The following is a 19,467-nucleotide window of genomic DNA, read 5'->3' on the forward strand; positions in this document are numbered from 1 at the left end:
TAAATGGACCTATGCATTTATAAATTTCAATAATATATTTTTAACAATAATCCGTCCGTAACAATTTCGTCTATTAACCCCTTGCCGTACTTTGACGAGCTTCGACTCGTGATGGAAATTACTAGTAACAAATAATTAAATATGGATGTTATTCTGTTTTTTAAAATTGATATAAAATTCTAATCCTTTGTTATTAATATTTAAGCATTCAAGTAAATTCATGAAATTTACTAAGTAATTTCTACTGAGAAATTGTACCAATTGAAAAATTCCTAATCGCGGTGACTGTGAAGAAAATGGTACGTCAAGGGGTTAATGTGCACAGTTTTTTTCGACCGTATACAACTAATATCGTTCGATTTGTCAAAATCGAGGTATGCAATCATTCTACAGTGTCTAGACGTTGCTAGCACATAAAACTTTTCTACCACGTAGCTCAAAATTCTACCGGATAGCGATTCGTGTATTTTGTCGAAAAAAATCGTGATTTTTCACAGACGAACAAACTTTGAAATTGCTGTACTGTGAAATTGGGAACGGCCCGGTTACCGCGGCTGTCTTTTAATCACAGAAATAGCGGCGATACTTGCAGCGCCAACGAGGAATAAATCGTTGTCGCCAGCTTCTTAATTTAATGATCGGCTACAATTCAATAACTAACTGCATGCCGTTTAATATCTCTACGGTCTCGATATTCCTCTGCGCACTCAACAGACTGTTACGTGCATGTGCGCGCACAAAATTGCCGCACAATTCAGCGGAGCCATTTTAAAACCGCGATTCCGCAGACCGTAAATCGTTTTCTCGTCGAGAAATAATATTCCTATCCTATGGAGAACTACTTGAAAGCAGATAATATTTTCCCAATATTTTCCGCATTGTTCCTGTTCTACGAAACCTACACGAAAATACGCGTGCCCCGCGCCCGCACAATTCTCTATCATTTCCGAGCAAATCACGAAATAATTTCTCCCTCGGCACTGGCTACACAATAACAGCAAACTTCTCAACGAGTTCGTGAAATGTTAAATTACATGCTTCCATACAACCGTGCCGAAGCCTCTTCGACTTATGCTTTTCACGATGGAACGATTAAACGAATTTTCCGGATAGCAAAAAGCGCGAGGAATCCAAACAAGTTTATCGATCTCGACGTTTTTACGATTAGCATTTTACTTTCGCAGATTCGGCGACGGGAGACGCGCGCGATGAAAAATTCATCGGCGTTTCCGTTGTCGGCGTCGCTTTTTTTAATTATTTCGTATCAAGGAGCGAATTAAGAAGTTCCAGTTTTCCGGCGGGCGTATTGCATGAATTTTTCTCACGCCGGTCGCCGGCCGGCCATATAAATTACTGGTTCAGGCTCCTGGAAGTCACGTTCCTCGGTAGTTCCCTGTGTTTAGTCATGGACCGTGTTATTGCGTGCATTTACGCCTCGCCATATCCATTTAAAGCGTTCCATTGACCCGCGGAGCTCGGCGGAAGAAAAAAAAACGAGAGAAAAAAAGGAACGGAGAAGAAGGAAAAGAACCGAAACGCGGGTTTCCCATTTTCTGGCCGGGTTATTGTGTTCAATGAACGCCGGCCGTGAATTAATTCGCCCGGCGAAAAAGAACACGACGAAGTTACGAGCATTGTAATTGGATGGGCTCGCCGAGTTTATCCGGGCGAGTGCCATTATACGTGTCAAATGTTTCTGGGCTGTGCACTGGGCGCCAATGCGGGCGATGCGGCTAAAAAAAAAAAAAATGGCGGCGAGAAAGTATCGGCGGCGAATGAGCGCGCCGATAATCGAAATTTTTTGCGATAAACGTTTCAATTGGGCCCGGTATAAAGTGAAATCAGTGCGTAGCGGCGTGAAATTTCAAATCGGATCCGGGCCCAGCCGACAAATCAATGTTGGTACTGAGGTTTGATCGGTAATTCGAAATTTATACTACTTTTTCCTCTACGCAGCGAATTACTTATCGATTTTATTTATCGTGAGCCCAGCGCGACATTTAAGCGCCGTTCTCAGTCACGTTGCTGTATCTTTTACGCAGATTTTGACGTTGCTTTCTCCGATGTTTACAACGCTGTGAAAGTTATTCTAATTATTTTCGACCTTCGCCGCCTACTTTCAGTTCGACAGGATTGCCGCGAATGGTGTGCGCGCTCATTGTTTCACCATATTCATTCCACGCAGAGAAGATGAAGAAGTATTTCAACCCCTTGCCGTACCATTTTCTTTGCAATTACTATTATTAGAATTGTTTCGATCACACTAATTTCTTAGAAGAAAAAAGAATTTTATATTTATTGTGTGTTTAGATATACTTGAATATCTAAGCATTAGTGAGAAGAGAATAAAATTTGATTCCTACTTAAAGAAACGGATAAACATTCATACCTCACAGCTTAGTATTAGAAATCTCCATTACGTGTCGGACTCGTTAAAGTACGGCAAGGTGTTAACAAGGATAATATATTTCTGAAGATTTCATTCATACGTCGTAGGTCCAAAAATTAATCAATGTATATTTGTAAGTATTCGAACTGTCAGATATTTTAGTATTTAATAATTCATCAAAAGTATAAAGGAATATATTTACCGTCGGGTACCGAGAAACGGGAAAGAGGAGACAAAGAAACGGATTTGCGCCGATCGATTTTCTGAAATAGTCTCGTTACTTGCCGACGATCCTTTGAAACCCGACGCCCCGAAAGCCGCTGCGTAATTTTACGGGAACCGAACAAACGCGTAAATAGTTTCTTCGTTTGGCAGCGTGATTCGAACAAAGCGGTTAAGACAACAAAGCGTTCTGTTGATTAATATAACACGAGCCGAGGAATGAGCGGTGTTAGCGCAGCACGCGATTTCCAATTTCGCAATTGAAGTGGCTTGCCGGCTCCGTGTTTGCCACCCGTGTTATCGCATCCCTACTTGGAATTTCACAAAGGGTGCTTTCGGTTCTAAGGACGATTACGAAATGTTGATGAAAGGGCTCCGTAGACATCCCAAAGGTGTTTCAAGATGCACGCTGGGCCGCGTTACGAAAAGCGGGAACCGCTGCCGAGCATACGGCGCCCTGTCGAAATCCATTATCTTCTGAACCGTTTATGCTGGATCGAGCTGCGAATCGGAATCATCTTAACTAACAGACGCGAGACAATATACGGTGTGTCGCGAAAGTTTTCGAACACCTTTCGTTACGCAATAACTTCCCAAACTTGAGCCAAATTACTTAAACTCATCTTAGATGTTACAGAGGTGAGTTTACTGAACAATGTCTACGAAATATTGTTAAAAAGCTGCAATTAACCCCTTGTCGTACTATTTTCTTCATAGTTACAAGGGTCAGTATTTTTTCGATTGTAATAATTTCTTAGAAGAAAAAGGAAAAATATTTATTATTTGTATACGTTTACTTAAATGGTTAAATACTCATGACAAGAGGACAGAATTTTATTCCGGCTTAATTTTCTGGGTCACGGTGGGATTAACCGTGTCCCACCTTTTCGATGCACATGATAATGCATGGTGGGATATTTTTAGACCCACCTCGTAACATTGTAATTGCTGCATTTTTGCTCTGTTCATTCGCAAACCCGCATGGCACGGTGGGATTATTTAAGTCACCATTCTATAACAACAAATTCGGTTGAATTATTTGTTTACGCTTTTATTATACGTTTTCAATAAAAAGATACCAATATTGTTTAATTAAAAGAGCGACGGAATTTCTGTGCAACATGGGTCTATTTATACCCCTGAAATCCTGTACCTCAAAGAATTAAAAGAACAGAATAACATTTATACTTAACAAGATATTAATAAAAAAAAACCTCTATGACGAGCCAGACTCGTGAAAATACGGCAAGGGGTTAATCCCAAGTGACAAACGAAACGGAACACCACTTTTCTAACATTCATATTTAAGTCTGGAACAAAAATTTACTCGATGCTTTCTTCTATAAAACTTTTTAAAAATATAAAACTACTCTCGATTTTCGTTTATTCCCAGTCGATCATATCGAACAGAAGTTTGAGACGTTCAGTGGGGAAACTGTCACTAGCACCTGATCCCGACTTCCTTAACAGATGCGTAACCTCGAGAGAACCGCCCTCGCCAGCTTCGGCTAGTCGTCGCGTCGGAAGAAGGAACGTATTGCGCTCGAATCCGCTTGGCTGGCGCTGTGACACGGCTCGGCTCGGCTCGCCTCGTCTCTCGCGACGCGACGCGACCGAAGAAAGTAGGACGATGATCAACGTGAAAGAGGATGGGAGGGGTGTAGGGGAGGGGATGGAAACGAGCCTGGAGATGCAGGGGAACAAGGGGAGAAACGAACGGAAAAACCGAGGAGGGAGGAAAGGTGGTAGGGTGTGTGAGAGAGAGAGAGAGAGAGAGAGAGAGTGAGAGAGAGGAGGGGGGTACCCCTGGCGGAAACAAGGACAGCTGGTGGAACGATGTCTGCTGTGTAGGTAGACGCGAGAAGATAGAAGCGAATAGGAGTGGAATGTCGCAAAAAGAAAAGCAACGCGGGCTGTAGTAATACGGAGGAGCGGAGGTATCGCGTGTTGACAAAGCGAGGACCGAGAGAAACTTGGGAAACAAGGAATTACGCCCCGAATGACGGGGGAGGTTCGAGGGGGGCGCGCAAAAAGGGAAGAGTCTTGCGAGACAATAACCAAATGAATAAGTTGGACGGGAAAGAGGACGGACGAAGACTTAGAAAAACAGATGGACGAGCAATGGGGAAATTAATTACGTCGCTGGAACCAACGTCGATGACAATGGTATCGTCGTCCGGACAAGCAACCCCATTTCTTCCTGTTCGGCGTCTTGATGCATTCTTCTGAGACACTTTGCTTTTGTTAACACGTTCGGCGCCGAAAATTAGCCCCAAGAATTCTCTCAAAATTTATGCGATTTGGTTAACGAAACTATTACTAGAAAGTTAAAAATTGAAAATTTATAGTGGTCGGTACTCCGCTCTTTTACAACATAAATGAATCTTAGAAAAATAGTGAAAAATTCTATTTCAATATAGTTTATTCAACGATGTTCCCTGTGAATTACTCTGCGACGATCATTAACGTTGAATGCAGCAGATCCATGCATAGGCTTTTACATAGACACTTAAGCTGCTTGAGAACTAGCAGCTGGCATGATAATGCAAATTCAAAATTATTGGAATTTATGCGATGCAAATAATTCTGAAAAGTTCAGTAAAATGCGGTAAAATATAGAAAAAAATTAACCACCGGATGCGAGGTTAGGGAAAAGAAATTATGAAGTCGCTAGCCTTGAATCGTTATCATACCTTTCGATATCGAGAAATATCGCACACGGATAAAATGAAAAAGTAACGTGGTGAAGTTAAGGCGAATCTTGACTTTAAAAATGTATTATGTCTTTTCTACTTTCAACTTTGCTGACGTTGCTCGTCAGATTTCGAATGAGCGATAGCTAGACTGCGGGGTCTTTATGCAGATCTCTACTTTCGTAGGTTGTTCCATGGAAACTGGAATAGAGGGACACTGTAGTTCACCGAGTAAAAAAATGCATCGCATCGTAGGAACAAAAGCAGAAACAATCATTAATCTTTGTCGAGTCAAGCATTTTTCCACGCATTGTTGAGCGTACGAGGACCCGAAAGAACTCATAAAACATTAATGTATACTTTATTTTTAACGTGTACACACTTTACTCGATTTATCCATTCTTGCGAATAAAATGTTGCTTAATTTTATATTTGCATCTCTCTGCTTTCACGACGCGCAAAAACGTTGAACCGCTTCTGAATTATTATGCAAGTGTCGCTGGATGTTGCATTTAATACGGTCCCATTGTGTTTTTATTCAGTGCGCAGAAAGGGTAGAGAAACTGCAATTTTACCTGAATTTGTTGTTCGTGGAATGCTTCTAACAAACGTGAATTTACAATGTTTCATATTTTACTGATTATTTGCAAGAATATTGGTAATTTCATCTGTAATTCTTCTACATAATTATTTTCTAAATTATGGTAGATTTTTTAATTTTCGTGCTCCTGGATAAAAAGTATATAGAAAAGAGAAAGTGTTATATAAAAATGGACGATTTATATTCTTTTTACTATTTTTACTTATCAACAGTTAAATTCAGGGAAAGATGTCAATTTATATAGAAAACTTTTCGTTCTTTCTATGATTTCAATTCGTGGATCCAAAACTTAGGATAAACAGGATAATTGAAACATCTACCCTATGTAGATGTAACATTTTTTCTTAGTTTCGTGAAAGATTTATCACTATCAACCGAAACGTCGATAGCGAAAACAAGTAGCTCGATCGTATCGGGGTTTCAAACATTCACAAACATTCACAGTGGCCGTAAGTTTTTGTTTTCACGATTCTACCGTACATTTCTGGCCCCAGCAGATAAGATAGCAGCCGTGAATGACGAAATAAATTCAGAAATTATGAAGAACGTGTGAGACACAGAGGAGATAGGAACCATAGAAGATATTTATATGCAACGTGTATGCTCGCCTCCCGTTTCACTTTCGGTTTATCAAGCACATTGAGATACGAAACAGAAAAACCTACACTGACCGACCAGTATCTTTTCTGAAACATTAAATAAACGACTCGTGAATTAATTAAACACTCGTACAGCAATTAGCAATGCTAACGCTTCGCTAATAATGTCATGTATCAACGGTCCAATTCGAATGGGATATCGAACGGTCGCAATAAAGCTTTTCCCATCGCTGTTCGGGAGTTTTATGGGAATCCTTTGCGATTATACACTGGAGCGGAGTATGTTTAATTCTGATGATCCCCCTTTATTTCGCGGACTATTCCACAGGTGTACAATTCCTGCGGTCTCCGATTAATCTGTCGATCGGCCGATTTTCCGGCGATTAACACGCATAGCGGCGCAGTTAACTCCGAATAAAAATGATCTCGAACAATCCACGGGATAATGCGGGCTCAGATTTACGATGCTAGAATAAAGGTTAATACCCCGGAAAACAGTATAATTATCCACGGTGAGAATTTAGTGCGCGGGATTCTCAGCCGTTCCTGAAAGTGTCAGTTCGGTATGACGAGAGAGCGTGTACCACCGCGATCCGAGTTATCAATTATCCGCGGCAGGAGCATCGCTCATAGCTCAACTCCTCTGTCCTCCCATAGAGATCGACTTTCGAGTCGGCCGCGCGGAATCGTGTCAGCCGCACGCACGGTCTTCACGGTCGTGAAACGGTTGAGCGTTTCATCGCGTTAGCCGTCGCATTATCCGGCGATCGTGTCCTCGCAACCGGGAACGAAGCGCTGGGTTCCCCCCAGGGGCAAAAAAGCTAGTCGTTGCGGCACGGTCCGGACTGCGGAGGTCTAAATTACAAGGTGACCGGAATGGAGAGTCGAGCCACGAGGGCGATACAACGCGCGGCGGGACGCTGCGCGACGAAGCAACGGACGGGGTCCTCCGCCGGGAGAGACGGTGACCGGCAGGGTGCCTGATCTCGCAAGGAAGCGAGAAAGGAGCTTGTCGTCGCTGATGGAAAGAAGGACGCGGGCCGGGTTCGAAGAAGGTGAGAGCTGGAACGGCGCGCGGAGACTCGGGGTGACGGAACCGTGGACTTGTTGGGAGAAGAAGAGGAAGTTGAAGAGAAAAGGTGAAAGGAAATGGGGAAGAGGAAGGAAGAGGAAGAAGAAGAGGCTGGCTGGTTAACGAGAAGAAGGAAGAGCGAGAAGAAGAAGGAGGTTGGGAAACCGAACCGCGGAGGAGATGAGAATGGAGGAAGAAAGAAGAAACTAGAGGCCGCTTGAGCGTCGGAGAAAGAAGAGGAGTGCGCGAAAGGATGAAAAAGAGAGAGAGAGACATAGCGAGAGGGGGGGAAGGAGAGAAGCAAGAAGAGGAAGGAGGAAAAGAGGCCGAGGCAGAGACCTACATATTCCATAGGGCCAATGAGACGGCGCAATGTGGCGGCACGGTTCGCTCGTCCTTCTCCAACTTGTTCGCCGGATCTCGGGATGGAGAACGGCGCAGCCGGCCGGCTGGTGGCCGACAGGGGGCCTAGCGGGGGCCGAGCGGCGGCGGCGGCGGCGGCGTTCGGTCGGGGGTGGGGGGACGAGAGCGAAGGTAGCTCGGCAGACTACGGCGCGACAACGACTCAGTTGCTCACGAGCATTCGCCAGAGTACTTACCCGCAATCATGGCTGCCCGTTCCGTAAATACCGCGAGTGTTGTGCTCGCGTCCTCCCGTATGGTGCTCCTCGTGTTAGCCGCCGTTCTAGTCCTAGCGAACGCAAACCAGAACCAGCCGGGTCTCAAGGTCGAGAAGCTCTATGTGCCCGAGGTCTGCGACGCCAAGTCCAAGATCGGCGACCAGCTGACGATGCACTACACCGGCACGCTGCTCGACGGCACCAAGTTCGACTCAAGGTCAGTGACACTTGACCGCAAACATCATTCCATGACGAACGCTCGGCCTGCTCGCCACGCGTTCCGCACGCCGAGCCTCGAGACTCGAGCCTCGAGCCTCGAGCCTCTCGGTCTTCCGGCAAGAGACCGACCCTCCTTCCGCTCGGCATCGAATCAGACACACGTGTCGACACTCTGTCCTTGATGCCTCTATTTCAGCCTCAACTTTCGATGGATTTCGGAAGCGTACCATGGTCGCAAAGAGGATCCATGACTTGAGGAGGTCGATCAGGTTCTGTGGCCTTGGAGGCTGATGCTTGGTGCGGTTCCGTGTGATACCAAAAGTCACTTTCGCGTGGATCGCTTCAGTGCAACGTATGATTTATTCGTATTTCGAGCAGTTTGCTACGTAAACGTTCACTTTTGTGTTTAGACTTTCTTCAAGCTATCGAAATGTATTCGCTCGTTTTGAAGTTACGATCTTTCGAAAGTATACTTCGCCATGTGCGTAGATCACATTGGCTGCTCATGGTCTACTCGATCATTGCGATTTTGAGACTTCTCAGAATTTTCAGAATGGTGTCTTAATATTTTTAATGGTAGCGATACTTTGGATTTTATATTTTGTAGGTATTTGAGAGATGATTTGATTTTTGCTCTTTTAAGAATCTTCACGCGTTAAATGACATGGGATGTTTAGTGGAGGGCGCTGCTAGTCCTCCATTTGAAAATCCAATTATGCGTGAGAAGTCCGAGTGTGCTGCATAGTTGTCGAATATTTTGAACAGTTTCGTTCTGTGTGGAAAGTAGGGTGTTCCGCGAGTGATAACTATACGCCGAGAACGTTGAATAAAGTTTTCCCATCGGATGATTCGCTTTCGACAAAGATGAATTTGAAAATCCGACAGGTTCGCGTGCCCCGGTATTTACATGTTCAGCCAGTAGGTCATGAACAGCCGCGTCAGCCGGTTTCCATTCAATAAGGTATCCGACGAATTTTCAAACATATTTTCCCCAATACCAACAAATGCAAAAATCTCATTCGATACTTTCGGCTTTCTTCCGCGTAGAATCGCCGCCTCTAAAGTTATATCAGAATCCTCGTTCTACAAAAATAGATTGCTGTTTGCTAGGTAATCGAATGCTCGCGTTCCATATTTTCTGGAATTTAGAATCGTCAATGTCGACGATTATTAATCTATCACGTAGTCCATCGGACGTGCGTCAATCAAGTAACACTTCCGAAATAGCTTGGATTAACATTTCAGTCGATCGCTATTCTAACTAACATAAGCTGCGCTTTCCAATCCCTCTATTTTTGCTTCGATTATATTATATTTAATATCTGTGACAGCTGAGCGATGGGTTGTCACGAATCTTAGTTTGTTGGGCGGTGAAAGGCTGATAATATTACTTCGACGAGTGAAGCAAACCTGGAAAAAACGGGTTGTGTACACACAGGAAAGTTTGGTTGTGTGACGCTTTGGTTTTGACATAATCGTGTTTCAAAGTCAGGCACGCTGTTGAATAAGAATCAGCTAACGTGCCTGCTCATGCCATGCGTTCAACTTTCAAAACCGATTATCTCCGAGACAGGCTCTCTTGCACGGAAAAATTTTATCGTGAATCGTCGACTTAATTTTTCACGGAGAGTCGCGTTTTTAAAACCGAAATTTCGAAAACGCGTCGTATAAAAGCCGTCGCTTTAAAGTGATAGTGAGATAGACAAATATTCTGACGTTCGACTTCAACCATTTATGTTTAGAAAAAAGCTACACAGTTTATAAAAATCATACGACGACATAGCTATCGTAACATTTGATTTTTTAAATTCGCTACAAGCTATTTAAAACATCGAATTTACTTTTCAAGTATTTATTATTATAAATGCAATGTACGGAAATCGTGAACTACATTTCTCAGGAAGTGTGCATTCGAATTAAACTGCAAATTATTCTACAGAATTGGCACATTCCGGTTATGCTGTTCTGGGAATAAGCCTACTTACGTTACGCAATGATGTCACGTTGATAACGCGTAGATTAGTTAGCAGCGATCGCTATGATTCGCCAGTTTCACGACCGCCGAGCACATCTTTGTGGCAGCATGCTAGCTTACGGCGAAATAATTTCCCAATGATATGATATCGAGCTGATCGATTAAATATTTCATCAACTCGGACCACTGGACGGGTCTCGGTTAGGTTTATTGTGACGTCGATGAGCTCGCGTCGACAATTACGAACGAAAACAATTAACTGATTCGATGGACGCTCATGTGCTTTCGGAGCAAGATTCATAAATTCATACCTGTGCGCCTGTTTTCGATAAATTTCCGTCAGCTAGATATATTTTGATTTTTCGTACTAAACGAATCTCTTGAAAATTTTGGAAAATCTCAAGTTGTTTGACCCACTTTGAAATTACTTATTATATTTTGAACGATGTACAGCAATTTCTTTACTGTTCATACGACTTGTAAATATTATCGCGTCATACCCTTGACGACAGATTCTACTGTGATCCTTAGCCGGCAGTCCTTCGATTGTAAATGATTGTTTACAGCTGGACAGGCTGTAACACACGCGTCGCACCGTTCTTTTTCTTTAATGTTCGTGTCACACTTCATTTAAGTATAAACAGCAAAATATTATTGCCGCAGTACGGCGCACTTTCTACGAAGCGAGCCGAGACTGGAATATATTTGCACGTTGCAGGTTTCCGGAAGACAGACTTCGCGCGCCTGTTGACGTGGTAAAGTTTCAAAAGTTTCCACCGGGGTCTTAATTAACTGGAGTCACAGTCAAGGGACTTTTAACAGTTTGCTTAAATAGTACCGTTATTTTTATCGTCGAGTCGTGTACTCTGGCATAACGATTGCCAAGTCGAACTACGATTTCGACGTGCTCGCGGGACTCGTGCAAAGTAACCAATTACGATTAGTTGAATCTCAAAACACAGCCATCGATGAAATGAAAACTCTGTCGGAGATACTGTTAAAATTTGTACGTTGACATATTATATTAATTTATATATTATATTAATTCATATGTTATATTAACCCTTTGCACTCGGTTGTCCCCTCTCAGGGGACATCGTAATTCTAGAATATGACTAAACATTAAAGTTTATTAGCGATTTGCAACTATTTCTCGATCTCTACAAATTCATATAAATCGAATATTATTTTAACAATATTATATATACATATACATATATATCGTATACTATATAATGATATAAAAGTTTATAAGCGCTGGTAGGTAACATCCATGATAGCGCTGAGTGCAAAAGGTTACTTCATATATTATATTAATTCATATATTATACATGACAAGAACGACTGTACTAAATGCGAAACGGCAAGAACGTTTCAAGAATTTAAATGTACTGTTAAACTCATTAAGACCAGAAATAAATGTGTGTATAGCGCCGTGTCTTGCAATTAATGCTGTCTAGTTGGAAGCAGATAAAGATCTACGCTCCCATAGCCGTGGAAGAGAAAACGTAATATTTTCTGAAGTAATTTCGAAGAGAATTCTTTAATGTTCAGCTTACGCTGCGATAGTGAAAAACGAATCAGAATTTTAATATCAGCCGAGTTGGCTATTGCCACCTTGGTAGAGTCATCTAGCAGAATATTTCAGCGATAAGAATTTAAATGTAGATTAGAGGCTATTTCGATGATCGAAGCTCGCATGGCAACATCGTTGCCGCCGTCGAGCGGGAAGATTGAACTTCGACGACTGGTTTCAAAGTGAAACGTGCTCCCACGCGATTGGTCTACGGTATCATGCCCACGCGGGCACTTTCCACACACCGAACACACAGAGACAGATGATGACTCGTCAAGTGTTCCGTTAATGCTTTCGCTGTGTTTGCCATATTTGGCCTTTCTTTTTCATAGCTATTCGCCTGCTCGACAAAACCGCGATGCGCGCGCTTGAAATAAATTTGCATCGGACTCTGTCAATTGATCGTGGACAAAGGATAGTTTAGCAGATCACATAGTTTTTTGTCAATACCGTGTGCACAACTGTGTGCTTTTTTCTTTTTTTTTTTTACAAAAGATGTCTACATCGTAACAACGGTTATATTCAATTTAAATTTAAAAAGAGAGATTGTTGAACGTTCCTTTATCATTTATTAAATATCGATACGATTTAGCTTTCAAAAGATAACTGTCCTTTGCGACGTTGGAAAACCGATGCATATTGGACGCGTATAAAAGTCAGCAGCTTTGTTATTCAATATTCTTCCCAGCTCGATTTTATATACGCATACGTTTTTCGAATGTTCGAAGCGGATAAAACATTGTAAAATAATTTCCATCCGTATCCGTATTTACGGATAACGAATCCTCTTGTTTTACATATTTGCGGTTTATTTATTATCGTCTACGAGTTTGTTTTCTTTAGATTGCATAACCATGATCTCTTCTTGTTACAATTTATATTCCAGTGTAGCGACGACAATGAGAGTAACACCAGATTGTTCTGTAAAAAAACTTGCACGCTTGTTTGGAATCTCGAATCAAATTCCAAGTGTCGTTGTATTGTCATCGTATCGTTTCCACATGATTGCAAACTAGAAATATTTCCCGGTGGAATATTCTTTTTTTGCGATGCCTTCGGTGTTACAAAGTGCATCTGTACGTTTCTTGCCGTGCATAAAATCCGCACTCTAATGCCTTCTATTTTTCTCAAACAGCGTGTAACGATGAATCAACATTAAACTGCGCCTTTCTTTTTGCTCCTGGAAAGTAATGGACGCCGGCTAAAACGGAACGACGTGTCCGCGTCGATAACCGGAAATTTCGACAAGGAAAACGAGAGACGTCCGTTTTAGGCCGTGTCGTGATTCGAAATCGGATTTGACAACCGGTTTACTTACGTCCCCGCCGGCCGTCCGTCCCACGAAGTCGTTCGCAGAATTAATTGCCGCTCGATCCGGAGGTGACAAACTCGCTTTCGAGGCGGTTGATCGATGGCGATTTTGCTTCTCGTGACATCCGCGCGGAAACCGCCGCTTTCCCGGGCACACGCACACACGCTCCTCACGGAACCAATTATGCGTTCGCGTTTAGGCTCGCGCTCGCCCTCGCGTATCGCGTTCACGTTCGCGTTTAGGTTCGCCGGTAGAGCCGCGATGGAATTTTTCGCTCGCGAACGGTCGCCTAAAACTTTTTCTTCGAGGTCGGTCCGCGTCGCCGTGTCGGCGAGCCCGATAACAGCTTCGTTGCTCGTCGTAAAAATGTTAACGTGCAAACAAGATGCGTTATCGCGTGCACCGGCGACCTCCATTTTTTCTAGATTAAATAATCCTTCTTCGCCGACGATAACTTTTCTCTCCTTTTTCCGTTCTTTTTTCGACCGTATTTCATAAACAAAAATTAATCTGTATTTTAGATTCGGAATCATTCGTCTCTCGTAGCACTACATTTTTTAAAACGCTTCTCCGACAGAACCAGTGGAACTTCCTTTCTTATATGCCTCTATTTACATTTATAATAAAATGTTGATAACAGGTGGAACAAATATTGTTTCGACGTAGGAGATTATTCCCATGTATTATCTACTAAATTCGAACTTCGTAGATCAACTAACTACTTGCACATTCAAACTTTGCCTCCGTTATAACAGGTTTAACGGCTCTATTCTAGAGGATTATGAAGAATTACGAATTCGACGGTAAAATGTATCGCGAGATATCGTTTGACTCGTACACTGAATAACCCAGTTCGTAAGATTTACTTTCCATAAAATTTGGAGATTGCAGAGATAGCGAAGTTTGCCCTAATCCGGCGGAGAATTTACGTGACGAAAATTTGATTTGGCCGCGCGATAAGCTTATTAAATCGCGGATCGAATGAAATCGTTACTCCGCGAGGTTCGCGTATCGTAGGCACACGATAAAAGGACGTTGCGCGAAAAACGATCCTTTCGAAAACACTGTTCCGATCGATTCGATATTATCGAAAAGTTTCCATGAGATTGAATATCCGTCGCGTGCCCGCAGAGGTAGTTCCGCGGACCGTCGAATTCGTCCGTGTGTAAGCTTGCCCGATGTAAACTTGTCCGTGAAAACTTGCATCATCAAACTCTTTCGCGGTTCGAGTTCTCAGTGTTACTGCAGCGGCGAGAAGCGCGCGCCCTTTGAAACCGCAATATCCCGTGAAATTGTACCGCGATCGGATAAGCGTTCCCTTCCCTACCATGTTTTTCATAATCATTTCCCTAAATCATGGCTCGTTAAAACCGCCGCGGAAACGCCCCCCCCCCCCCTCCCCCGTTTTATGCAAGAAACGTAACGCCAAGCGCTTGAACGTTACCCTTTCGGCCTCACGACGTTTCGAACACCGGAGCACTCCGCTTTGACGCTAGCATTAATTAAAACGTGCAAAAAAAAGAAAATATCGTAACGGCAAACAGACGCATTTCTCTTTGTGCAGCGTAACGTGTCCTCTCTCTTTCCTCCTCCCCCTCCCCCCCGCCCGCGACGGAGCGCGCGCGCCGGCGTATCGCATTTGAAAATTCCCGTATGCATCGTTTCCGGCTACCTGTCGGAAGATTTTCCTGCATTTTACGTACGCCACCACCCCCCGCATCCGGCCGGCGGCTTCCTGCTCGTGCCAAGGAACTCTGTTTTCCAATCTGTCTACTATAATATTCAGTATGCTGGATACAATATAGTCATGAGCTGACTGGATCTTTGCGCAAAAACAAAAATTGTCGGAGTTGGTTGTCGGATACGTAAGTTAGATGGAAATGTCATACCTCTGTTAGCAAATGTAATAGGTTGTGAAAAATGTGAGAATGTCCTTAAATTCTTCTGTTCATTTGTCGCAAAAATTTTATGTGTCGTAGTTGAATGAAACTTCATTTCAGTCGCGAGCAAAATGATTGAAACAGCCAGCTTTTACATAGCTCCTTTCATTTGCGAATTATTCTTCCATGAATTCGCTATATTTTGCAAGCTTCATTTCCCACTTATTTCGAAGCAAACCTTTGAAACTCGTGACAAAGATATGATATTGTGTTCATTATTTTCTGTCACTAATGGTTTAAATGATCTGGAGGACATAACCACGCGTTAAAACCAAAATTCGACTGAAAAAATAGCAGGTAAAAATGTAACCATAATTTCTCCGTTTTAACCGGTGATCCAATATTTAATGTTATTAAACCATGAGAAATAAAAGTCATTCAACATTGCTTCTACAAATTAGCGCTTTAAATTAATTTATAGGCGAACATTTCACAGAACAAGTTTTAATCTGTGAAATAATTGATTTTTCCAATTGCCGCAATACAACATTTTTGAAAGTAAGCTGAAACAATGAGAATTATGAAACTGTGGCTCTCTTCGCACAGCACGCGCGAGTTTTCAAAGTAGAGGAAATAAAATTAACTCTTTGCACTCGAGTGGGGACACAGCGGCGCCATTAAAATTGTTGTAGCACATTCCAAAGTTATTTTTATAGATATCGCAGAAACCTAGATATAAGAAATTGTTACGAGACTCAATTTCATATTCGTAGGATGAATTTTGTTATATAAAATGGAGATACTAGAAGCCAGAAAAATTCTTTTAGATTTCCAGTTGAAATGGCTTCGAGTGCAAAGGATTGATTCCATATCTGAGAAATATTCACGAAACAACGAAAGTGAGAATGAAATATCGACGTCGGCTTTTTCCACATCAAAATGGCAGCAATGATTTTCAAACTGAGCACGCGGAGAACACTTCGCGGCGTAGCTAATGAGCAAAAAGATTCACGGTCGACCCACGGCTCTCATAATTCTCGGGCAGCCCGCTCGAAACGTTATTAAAAAATCGGGAGCCGCTGGTCGGGGATTCGAACGGCGATACGTTCGAGAACGGGGAATGGTACTCTCGAGCCAGGTGACCGCGACCGCGTTGTCTCGTCTAAATTGTTTCGTGGGCCGTTACCAATACCGTTAATCGTTGTGCCGGCAGACGCACTGCGCCGGCAAAAGTTAATGCCACGTTTGGAGGTCATGGGGAACGGTGAACTGACGCGGCGCGGGCTCGATATTACGGATGCCACGTACAGTTTCGATTGCGGAATATCAAGAGAATTTATCATTTCTACCGGGGAATTTCCCTCGTATCGCTGCGCGGAACGTTCCAACGATCGGTCGTTTCTTTCTAGGTATTTGACCGATTTTTGACCGCTGACGACGATTTCGCGGCAGCCACTGCAAGAATCGTTCGAATTCCCCGGGCAACGACTTCTCTTAACCTCTTGGACACGGCGCGCCATTATAGTGACTTTCGCGGATGTTTAGTGCTCTACTCTATTGTTTTATTAGTTATCAAAGTAAAGGACTAAAGTGAGAGTGTATATGTACAATACACTAAGAAAAGAATATAGCTGATTAGTTTATTTTAATCAAGTCATTCTTCCCTGAGCTTACATCAGATGCCCGGGGATGTAACTATAGCTATATCAAAAATATATATATTAAGAAAATGGTAATTTAGTTATGAAAAGATTAATTTGAGCAAAATTCAGCAGTATCGAAGAGGTTAACCCTTTGCTCTCGAAGCCATTTTAACTGCAAATATAAAATAATTATCCTAGCTTATAGTATTTCCAACTTACATAACAAAGTACATTTATGCATACAAAATTGGTTCATGTGACTTATGCCAACAGTTTCACTCTAAAAAAATGTTTTAAATCCAAACTTTGTTAGTACAAGGATTATTTCGAAACGTGATAGAACAATATTAGTGGTGCCTCGGAGTCACCACTCGAGTGCAAAGGGTTAATACACATAGAGGCTATTCGCTCTTCGGATGCAACTTGGACCTTGGTGTTTAGTGAGCACCCTCGCCATTTCTAATCCCCCAAAACAGCGCATTAACCTTTTAGATACGGCAGGATTTTGCGCAAATAAAGTTTTTCGTAACTAAATTACAATTTTCTCTTAATATATATTTTTACCGGATATCTATATATAGTACTAATAACATATATTCTTTTCTTAATATATTGTATATACACACTTCCACTTTAATTGTTTGCTTTAATAAATAATAAAACAATTGAGTAAAGCATGAGCCATTCGCGAAAGCCACTATAGTGGCGCGTAGTATCTAAAAGGTTAAGCGGAAGCTTCCACTGCAACAGAATTTGTTGAATTTTCACCAATGAATCGAGAGTGTGGAGAGTATTGCCTTGCCTTGAATATTTTATTTGCATCTACGAGCTTTGAATACGCGTGTCCTAAATAATCGGAAATCGCGTTCCTTGTATGCATCAGCGTTTCTGCGCGCCTCACACAAATTCGACACGTCAGGATCATCAATAATCGAATGATCGACCGATTTGGGTCTTGCGGTTAAATTTAACGATCCTTCACTTCTAATGTCTCGCTGCTAATAATACTATTTTCGGTTTCAGTAATTTTTTATAAGAATTTTAATAAACGGTTATTCTTGCGAGTGTTCGGGTAATCGAGCGATCACTCGTCTAGCTTTTAGATATTTAAATAGCCAATATCTGGAACTTTAAAGGTCTGCCAATAATGTCTACCGTTTGATCGGCAACGTTAATAATTCTGACACTTGTTCCTGACTTGTGAAAATTAATCGAGGTAATCCAGTCGCGAGAATATTTATTTCAAACAGTCGACGCTGTATTATCAGACGAGAACTGATAAGTCTCAGATTGGTCGAATTTGATTTATAAATCTGATCCACGATTATTCTTACCGGTATTATAGTAAATTAAATTATTCTTGCTGGTGTATAATTAATGTTCTGAAAATTTAGCAACTCGGGAAAATAAAGTTTTCTCGTAGAATTCGATGGACGAAATGTCGCGTCAATTGTAATCAACACATCGGAGCATTGTTAATTATACGCGACAGTCGGCGTGTCAAATTGCGCAAGATTTGCCCATTAAAATATTGAAGTTTCCGGAAAATTGCTGGCAGGACTCGAACGAGCTTCGACGAATCGCCGAGTGATCATTTCTGGCGGTGACGAAGGATAATTCCAGCCTGCGAGTTCCATCTTAGCGATTTCCGACACCGGTAGAAACGAGAAAGTGAGTCAACGACGGGTTCGCGGAATGATTAAAAACGTTCTCCCCCTCCGGATGCTAGGCGATCGCCACTCGGCCTGCTTTTTCCGCGAGGAGAATCCACTTCTATTCCTCCATTCATTCTTCCCAATAAGCTTCGAGGTCGGGCCCGAGCACGTGTTTATTGTCTCGCGTTGGGACACTTTGCCAGAGTGCCAGCCAGCGTTCGCGGCGGGTCAAAAACTGATGCTTACACCACATTTTTCTGTGACAACACGACTCACTGCAAAAACATGTTAACACTGGCGAGATTTCCAAAAATGTCTGTGCCAAATTCGACTGAAACTTTGATAACAAAAGTAATGCTTAAGAGGAGAATACTTGGCGATCACAAAGAATTAATTTTTATTTTTGCTGTATAAATTGGTTGACAAGCTTTTGCTCCAACTTATGTAAGTGACCATGTTATTTGCATTGCCAATTTACTTAATTTATCTCCTCACGCTTAATCCACGCTTATTAACCCTTTACACTCCTCGAAGCCACTTTCACTGGAAATCTGAAATAACCTTTCTGGCTTATAATATTTCTATTTTATGCGATAAAGTGCGTTTTATGTAGATAAAATTGATTTTTGTGATTCATATCGACAGTTTCATTTTTAATGTATAAAAATTATTTGGATTGTGATAGAACAATTTTAGTGGTGCCTCAGAGTCACAAACTCGAGTGCAAAGGGTTAACATAATTTTAGGATAGTGCTACATGCACAACTATCGTAAGTTTTTCGCAAAAAGTAATCAAATCCACATTATGTTACGGACAGATACTAAATCCCAGATTAGAGTTCTTATCTTTCTACACCTGCTAAGACTGACTTATCGAGTCTCACGTGCTTATAACAAATCTGCCAATCATCTTCTTCAACTGCTTCCAATTTCTCATCAATTTAGAGAGTTGGAAGAAAATGTAAACTCTGGAATATATTTAAAAAATATTCCAGTACAGCAAGATCAAAA

At 42.1% G+C, this 19,467-nt stretch overlaps 1 protein-coding gene across 2 annotated transcripts in view; it reads left to right on the forward strand.

Annotated features, from left to right (window-relative positions):
* Nucleotides 1-8,156: 8,156 nt before the first annotated feature.
* The window catches only part of Fkbp14 (peptidyl-prolyl cis-trans isomerase Fkb14), a 119,097-nt gene continuing 107,786 nt past the window's right edge, over nucleotides 8,157-19,467 (forward strand). The window contains exon 1 of one of the 2 annotated variants that reach the window (XM_078195660.1): nucleotides 8,157-8,413. In XM_078195660.1, the coding sequence (XP_078051786.1) occupies nucleotides 8,184-8,413 (230 nt within the window). In that variant the 5' untranslated portion in view covers nucleotides 8,157-8,183. The remainder of the gene's footprint in view (nucleotides 8,414-19,467) is intronic. The other variant, XM_078195665.1, reaches the window with a different exon arrangement.

This window comes from Augochlora pura, chromosome 2 (genome assembly GCF_028453695.1).
Source record: "Augochlora pura isolate Apur16 chromosome 2, APUR_v2.2.1, whole genome shotgun sequence".
Lineage (NCBI taxonomy): Eukaryota > Metazoa > Arthropoda > Insecta > Hymenoptera > Halictidae > Augochlora > Augochlora pura.